We start from the raw sequence: 8514 nt of genomic DNA on the forward strand, positions 1-8514 counted from the left end.
GCATATTAGTGTTAGCAAGGAATCCATTATAAAAATACACCAAGGATATCTGGCGTTGGTTAGTTGATTCAACCTAGGATCATCCTTTCACCCTGATCTGAGGGATATAGAATCCAGAAGGTTTTTGGCAGAGGAAACCTATGGGAGCTTAAAACAGCAATATACAGGCTAAATTCTACTTTTATTAGTCCCAGGACCATCGTGCATGTGCAGAAATTTACTATTATATATTTTTTTATGTATTAAAAGTGTTTAATCTTTCCCAGGTTAATTCTACTGTTATCATGTGACTGCCATTATCCAACCAGTAATTTGTTTAGTTCTTTTTTTTTTTTTTTTCATTTTTTCTGATTTCCTTCTATGTAGCCTGCGTTTTCATAGAATTATATTCTATCTTGGGTAATTTAATGCTCTAAGCATCACATTCATTTAGGAATCATTTATGTATAATACTACTATTGATGAATACTATTCTTTCTTATTTTCCAGGTAAAGAAACTAAAGTTCTAAAGGATAAAGCTAATTTCCCATAATCAAATTCACTTAAGTTGTAAAGACTTCAATCTGACACTTCAGAACATTCCTGGGTACACACTGATCACACTGCCTTCACTAGCTTAGGTTGAGCTATCTTCAGTTTCTTTCACTCCACCTTCTCATGTTCCACTGCTCAATTTTAATTCTTATTTATTTTTATTTTTTAAATCAAGAGCCATGGTACGGAATGAAGGAAATCAGAGCTCTGTGAGCATGTTCATCCTCTTGGGCTTCTCAGAATACCCACGCCTCCAGGCACCCCTTTTCTTGGTGTTCTTGACCATTTACACAATCACTCTGATGGGGAACCTTGGCATAATTGTGGTCATAAGGACCAGTCCCAAACTCCACACACCCATGTATTTTTTTCTCAGCCATCTATCCGTTTTGGATATTAGCTCTTCCAGTGTATTTACACCCAAACTCCTAGGTATCTTGGTTGTGGAAGACAGAGTTATCTCTTTCAAAGGGTGCATGGCACAGTTTTTCTTTGGCTGTGCATTTGTGATTACGGAGATGTCCATGCTAGCAGTGATGGCCTATGACCGGTTTGTGGCTGTTTGTAACCCCCTGCTCTACACAGTTGCTGTGTCTCCTAAGCTCTGCAGCCTCCTGGTCGCTGGGACTTACATGTGGGGTGGAATGTGTTCCTTGACAATCACATGGTCTCTTTTGGAGCTGTCCTTCTGTGATTCTAATGTCATACATCACTTTGGCTGTGAGTATTCTGCCATCATCTCTACTTCCTGTTCTGACACCCATTTCAGTCAACTGACATGTTTCATCATTTCTACACTCAATGAGGTGGGTAGCCTCCTGATTATCCTCACCTCCTATGCTTTCATAGTTGTCACAATCATCAAGATGCCTTCAGCTGGTGGACTCCGAAAAGCCTTCTCCACCTGTGCCTCCCACCTGACTGCCATCACCATTTTCCATGGGACTGTCCTGCTCCTTTACTGTGTACCCAACTCCAAAAGCTCGTGGCTCCTCATCAAAGTAGCCACTGTGTTTTTTACCGTCATGATTCCTATGCTGAACCCTCTTATCTATAGCCTTAGGAATAAGGATGTGAAAGAGACAGTCAGGAGGTTGATAACTATGAAACTGCTTTGTCCCTCAATATAATTCAGAAGTCCAATGGGAGTAAAAAACCACTTGAATTAAAGACAAGCTGTGTATTAGACAAATAAATATGCTTGTGCTCATATTATGCCTAATAATTTTCATATATATTTCTGATGCTAGTTTATCTTTATTATAAATAAATATATGATTATGTTTCAAATAAATTGTATGTTGTATTTAAAATTTTTTTTGATGGTCAGATGAGCTACAATTCTCAGTTAATAGAGAAATAATACATTATGGAAGTCAGAGTGAAGAAAAGGGATATCTAGTTAGAGACTCATTCCTTATGCTACAGTTTATGTTGTGATTTGTAACAATGCTGCAAACACGGATAATAACTGTGTTTAGCATCAGGGTTAAGGTTAGGGTTAGTGTTAGGGTTAGGTTTAAACTTGCACTTAGGTTCTCATAACTAACTCTTCTGATTCAGTTTTATAAAATGCAACTTTTAGCTCTTCTCAAAACTTTATTTTACACCAAATAAAATGAGGAATTTTGAATTAGCCTTATAAAAGTATTACCTGATTTTAAGCAAGAAGATCCTGAAAATAATAGCTAGTCTCTATAAGCATCTCTCATTTTTTGGATACCAGTATAATATGGTTCAATCAAAGGTATTTAATTGAATACTGAGAAAAAGTTAAATGTATTTCTAGGGAGATATGATGATTACTCAGTGATAAAGCCCAAGTTAAGAACTGCTCTATTTTCTCTTCTTCTGACAAATACTTGTTCATGTCTCAGGTTTGCACTCATAATCCAAAGGAAAAGCAATGCTCTTCGTCAAAATTGAAGCATGAAAAAATTATAATGGGATTAACAGAGATGCTTCTGAATAACTGGACCTAATCATGAATATACCTCATTCAGTTTAATAAGTCTTTCTTATATTCCTTTGAAGTTCCTGCCATTACCACATATTCTTAATTGTGGTAACTTTGAAGTAAATCTCACTATCCATTAGAGCAACTTCTGACATCTTTTCTTCCGTGTAAGTGGATCCTGTTTATCCTTGACCATTTCATTGTCATACAAACCTCAGTATTTATTGTGTTCATTCTTTTAAGGGCTGAGACTCTTAGGGGCTCTAAAATTTATGTCACTTTTTCTTTAGCTCTGCACATTCAAGCATTCTTGGCTGTAGCCATGCCCTCTCTGCTTCATTCATCTATGCTCCTTCATAATCATTACACATTTCTGAAATTATGATGAGATCATATTAGCTGGTTTTTATTTTACCATTGTTTTAATTTATTCATTTTTAGTTTTGGCTGTGCTGTACAGCATGTGAGGTCCTAATTTCTCAACCAGGCATGAAGTCCGTGCTCCCTGCAGTGAAAGCAAAGGATCTTAACCCCTGGACCCCAGGGAAATCCCACCGTTGTTTTTACTAATCTGGCTTTGCTATTTTATTTATTTCTCATTATCATTGCTATGATTGATTTGGTTTCTGAGGGAAGAGAGAGACAACAAAGGCATTTTATATTTTGAGTTTGACGTATTGAGTTAAAAATAATTCAAATCCTATCTCTTTCTTTTCTGATTAGTGGAAAAATTGGCATTGATTATATTCTACAGGCATGGCAATAATAAGATATTGTGAAGAATCTATATTAAGAAATTACAAATCTTAGTGAAATAAACACATTCCTTGAAAAAACAGCATTAAATCTTATACAATAAAAATAGAAAATATAAGTAAAATCTTATGTCTTAGTGTAATGGATGTCTGTGTGTGCTCAGTCGTGTCTGACTCTCTGTGAACCCATGGACCTTAGCCTGCCAGGCTTCTCTGTCCATGGGATTTTCCTGGCAAGAGTACTGGAGTGGGTGGCCATGCCTTTCTCCGGGAAATCTCTCCGACCCGGGATCAAACTCCCATGTCCTGCATCTTCTGTATTGCAGTGACACTGAGTCACTGGGGAAGCCCAAAACAATGGAATTTGTTTTCAAAGTCTTCCTCACAAAGAAATCCTATGCCCTGTTTATTATGTTGGCGAATTTCCCCAAACATTTAAGAAATATGTCAATCATGCACAAATCTTTCTAGTGAATAGATTAAGAGAGGATACTTAATAGTGCATTATATTCACTTAGTCAGATTTTAGCAATCAGTTCAAAGAAAGCTATTATGAGAAATAAATTTATAGATCAATCTTTCTCATGAGGTTAGTGAATGAATATTCAAGACATAATATTAACACATTGGATATTGTTCCAGAAACTAAAAGTGGTTTAATAGTCATGAATTAATAACCATAAATCAACATATTAAAATAAAAGGGAAGATACATAATTCATGCAAATTACAGTTCTAGAAAAATAATTTGGTTAAATACAAAACTTATTCCACTCTGAATGGTTGATTTTTCTCAACTCACATTTAATAAAGTTGTTATTAGCTACAGGAAACTTTAAGTAATCCTCATATTAGCTACTGAAACTACTGTGATTAATTTTAAAATTTTTTGGCTGTAATACTATGTATATATCTAAATTAACATCTCTCAAGAATGTACAAATCCAAAGGCAGTTCCCCAGAGTTTTAATTGAAAAGTTCATACTTCTTAGATGGCTGTGACAAATATTTCTAGCATCCATGTCTTGAACAGAAATTAACCTCTTCCTGATAGTATGGGATTCTCTGGTGATTCAGATGGTAAAGAATCTACCTGCAATGCAGGAGACCAGGGTTCTATCCCTAGGTTGGGAAGATCCCTCGGAGAAGGGAATGGTCAGCTATTCCAGTAGTCTTGCATGGAGAATTCCATGGACAGAGGAGCCTGGTGGAATACAGTCCATGGGGCCTCAAAGAGTCAGACGACTGAGTGACTAACATTTTCACTTTCTTGTTAGAGTATAGAATGCCAAAAATAGGTTATCATTGTGAAAAATATGACCTGTTGACCAGGATGATGAATACCAGAAATGGCTTTCTTTTGGTGTAATGAAGGTATTCAGGGCCTACAACTTAGCTATCAATAGTTTCTTGATAATCCTTATGCTTGCAGGAGACCTGTGTTCAGTCCCTGGGTCGGGAAGATCCCCTGGAGAAGGAAGTGGTAACCCACTTCAGTATTCTTGCCTGGAGAACTGCATGGACAGAGGACCCTGGCAGGCTACTACATGGGGTTGCAAAGAATCAGACACCACTGAGACACAGCACACACACACATACATGTTTGCATGAATAAGTCTTGCAAATTACACTTTCAAATAGTTATTTATATTTGGTCACCATTAGAATACAATTATGCAATTGATGTTTTTATATATACTTATTTACGCAGCACTACTTCATTCTGTTATTATTTTCTCATATTTTTGTTGTAGATTCCTTAGGACTTTCTGTATACAGAAACTAGCTGGCAAATAAAGAGAGTTTTACTTTCTATTTTTCAGTAATTGTAATTTTCTTTCCTTATTCAACAAAAATCTAAAATAAGATGTTAATTAAAAGTGGTTAAGGACATTATTTTCTTGGCTGTTATATACAGAGTTAGGAGAAAATCCAGTTATTTTACTTTAGGTAGGATTTTTTTCTATTTTATGTTTCTACACTAGACATAATATCAGCTAGTGGTATTTTTGTAGATGGTCTTTATCAGGTTGAAGGAATTTTCTTATATATCTTGTTTACTGCTATGCAGGTAATCATTGTTTTTCCTTTCTGTCTGAGTCATTGTTTACTTTCCTATCATATATGGTAATATTTTATTTTCTAGTATTTCATTCAGTATTTCTATGATGAAGTACATTAGTTATCTTGATCTATGTTTTCTGTTTGCTTGTTTGTTTACAACATCTTTAGTGTTGGTGTTGATGGTTGTTGATTAGTTACTAAGTCCATTCTGACTCTTTTGCAACCCCGGTGACAGTAGCCTGGCAAGCTCCTCTATCCATGGATTCTTCAGGCAAGAATACTGGAGTGGATTGCCATTTCCTTCTCCAGGGGATCTTCCTAATACAGGAACAGAACATGTGTCCTCTGCCTACAGATAGATTCTTTACCTCTGAACCACCAGGGAAACCCATGAAACACCAGAGATTGACAAAAACTTAGAAAATGATCTGAAATATTGGAGGTGGCCCCTCCTCACTGTTAGAGATACCCACACGCTTTCTTTCCTGGTGTGCCTCTCTGCCTTGCTTCTATCTTAACTAAACAGTTTCTCTGCATGCTCTCCCACTTGTTTTGCTATGTCTCTAAAAATAAACTTTGTACCTTCATTTACAATTTTTGCCTCCTTGAGAAATGCGTTTTTTACTGGGGGACTTGTATACTTATAGCTGCTAGTAACCCGCATCTCAGCTATCAGTTTTTAAACTATGGAGTTCACACATTCTAAACTAATTAATCATTTTCAGGTTTTGCACATTGCTGATTGAGTTGTCTTTGCCTCTTCAAACAAATCCTGAGCTCCTGAAGGTCAGGAAGCAGGCCAAAGAATTCTATCATGTGCTTGCACAATGCTGGGTTCTAGATATTTGTAGCTGAAAATCAAATCCAGAAATCTTTGGTTTCTATCATAGAGGTTTCTTAGAACCTCTGTCAGAAGCACCTGGGAAATCAGTTGAACTCACGGATATTTGGCAGAGAAACCCAGGAATGTTCATTTTAAACAAGCCTCTTGGAATATTCTTATGTACATGGATGTTTGGGAATTAGAGAGCTGTCACATACAAATAAACACAATCCTAAGTACATGTTTCATACAAGGTATAGGCAAAATAGTAACAGCATCAAGTTTAAATAACATTTCCAGTTTTATTTCTTCCTCTAGCCCTTCCTCCCCTTCCTGTCTGAATCATCCTTCTGGAACAAAATTCTAATCAAGTCCTTCCTTCAACATAAACCTTCCCAGTTGTGAGACTATAAAACCCATGATCATAAACTTATCCTTTAAGAATCTTTATGGTCCAGTTGCAAAATGACATTACTTTTTAACTAAGAGCACAAACTCTGGGGCCAGACTGATGGAATTCAAATCCCAATGCCTCCAGTTTGAGTATGAGCTATATTAATGGGAAGAAGAAAAAGTGTTGCATACATCTCTTATTGCTCTGTTTATTCAAATATCCATGCACATTTTTTTTTCTACTTATTACTTAAATGCTTAACAGAATTTACAATTTAACAGTATGGGAATTAGGTTCTCTTTGTAGGAAGATTTTTAACTGAAAACTCAATTTCATAAGAAGATATAAGCTATTCATATTTTGTGTTTCATATTTGGTAAGTTTATTTGTATGGTTCAAATGATTTTTCTACATGAACTAGGTAGTTAAATTTTTTGAAAGAAAATTATACATAATACTCCCTAATTATTTTTTCTACATTGACAGCATCTGTAATGAAGTCCCAATATTTTCTTGAGTAGCATTGTGTTATGATCTATTATTTGTAATCAATTTATCTAACAGATTATTGATTTTATGTATCATTTTAAACATCAGAATTTTCATTTTGCTCAATCCCTTATTTCTATTTCACTGTCCATTTTCTATTTTGTTGATCACCATTCTCATCTTTTCCTCCTTCTATTTATTGTGAGATTAAAAGCTATGTTTGCTTTTTTATCTTCTTAAGATGGAATCACAGATCATCAAATTTCTTCTCTTAAGTAAAACATTCAGGAAGTAGGTGCTATTTTAAATAGAATGAAGTATTAATAGAGAGAGTACAAAAATGTTGACCTCATGAGCGACAAATAGAAGTCTAAACTAGCCCTTAAGATTCCCCACCATTTGGTGTACACATATCTTCAACTAGCCATTCAATTACACATTAATCTGGGAGCTGCTGGCAAATAATTTTAAATTATAACTAGTTTTAAATCAGTTGACCATAAGAAAAGAAGACTATCCTGATTGGTGGGTCTCATATAATCTGATGATTTGTTAAAAATGCTTGCTGCTGCTGCTGCTGCTAAGTTGCTTCAGTCGTATCTGATTCTGTGGGACCCCATAGACAGCAGCTTACCATGCTCCCCCGTCCCTGGGATTCTCCAGGCAAGAACACTGGATTGGGTTGCAATTTCCTTCTCCAATGCATGAAAGTGAAAAGTGAACGTGAAGTCCCTAGTCGTGCTTGAATCCCTCTTTAAGCGATGCATGAATTTTAAGAGGGTGTTGAAAGAGAAATTTGAAGTGTGAGAGTGACTTGAATGGAGAAAACAAAGCAGATACCTAGGAGTGGATTCTAGGAACTGTGAATAACCCCAAAACAGATGTCAAGGAAATAATACCCTATTCCTACAACTTCAAGGAACAGAATTATTCCAACAACATGAATGAGCTTGGATGAGAACCAATTTCTAGATGAGAAACTTGATGACACTTTGATTTCAGCCTTGCAATAACTTGAATAAAGGGACCAGGTGTATTTTGCCTAACTTTGGGCATACAAAATTGTGAATTAATAAATGAATGTTTTTCAAGCCACTGAATCTGCAGCAGTTTATTATGATGAAATAGACCATTCGTATACCACATAATTGATAGGTTTTATCAATCACATTATTGAAAAATATATACTCAACAAGTTTTAATAAAACAGGGAAACACTGGGATACAATAGTAACTGCAAATGGCATAATATCATATTTCTATTCCGTGTGATATTGAATGTGTTTTTTACAAAAATGTAGATGTCCAAATAATAAAACTTAGAGGAAAGACTGAAATAAACATAACACAGAAACAACACTATGCCTGGTCTATTGAATAGTAATTGTGATTTTCTCTTTCTGAATTTTGGAATTCACGTATTCCATGATAAATATAAATATAAACAGGCTGATTGCTAGTGTTATTTTTCTAAGATGAGAAGATAAACATGCTCAA

General features: G+C 35.5%; 1 protein-coding gene across 1 annotated transcript; it reads left to right on the forward strand.

Moving 5' to 3' along the window:
* The first annotated feature begins 711 nt into the window (after positions 1 to 711).
* LOC139187187 (olfactory receptor 1165-like) lies at positions 712 to 1665 on the forward strand. Its single transcript, XM_070803191.1, has one exon. It carries the CDS (start codon positions 715 to 717, stop codon positions 1663 to 1665), a length of 951 nt encoding a protein of 316 aa, XP_070659292.1. The 5' UTR covers positions 712 to 714.
* Positions 1666 to 8514: the final 6849 nt, after the last annotated feature.

Source organism: Bos indicus, chromosome 15 (genome assembly GCF_029378745.1).
Source record: "Bos indicus isolate NIAB-ARS_2022 breed Sahiwal x Tharparkar chromosome 15, NIAB-ARS_B.indTharparkar_mat_pri_1.0, whole genome shotgun sequence".
Classification (NCBI taxonomy): domain Eukaryota; kingdom Metazoa; phylum Chordata; class Mammalia; order Artiodactyla; family Bovidae; genus Bos; species Bos indicus.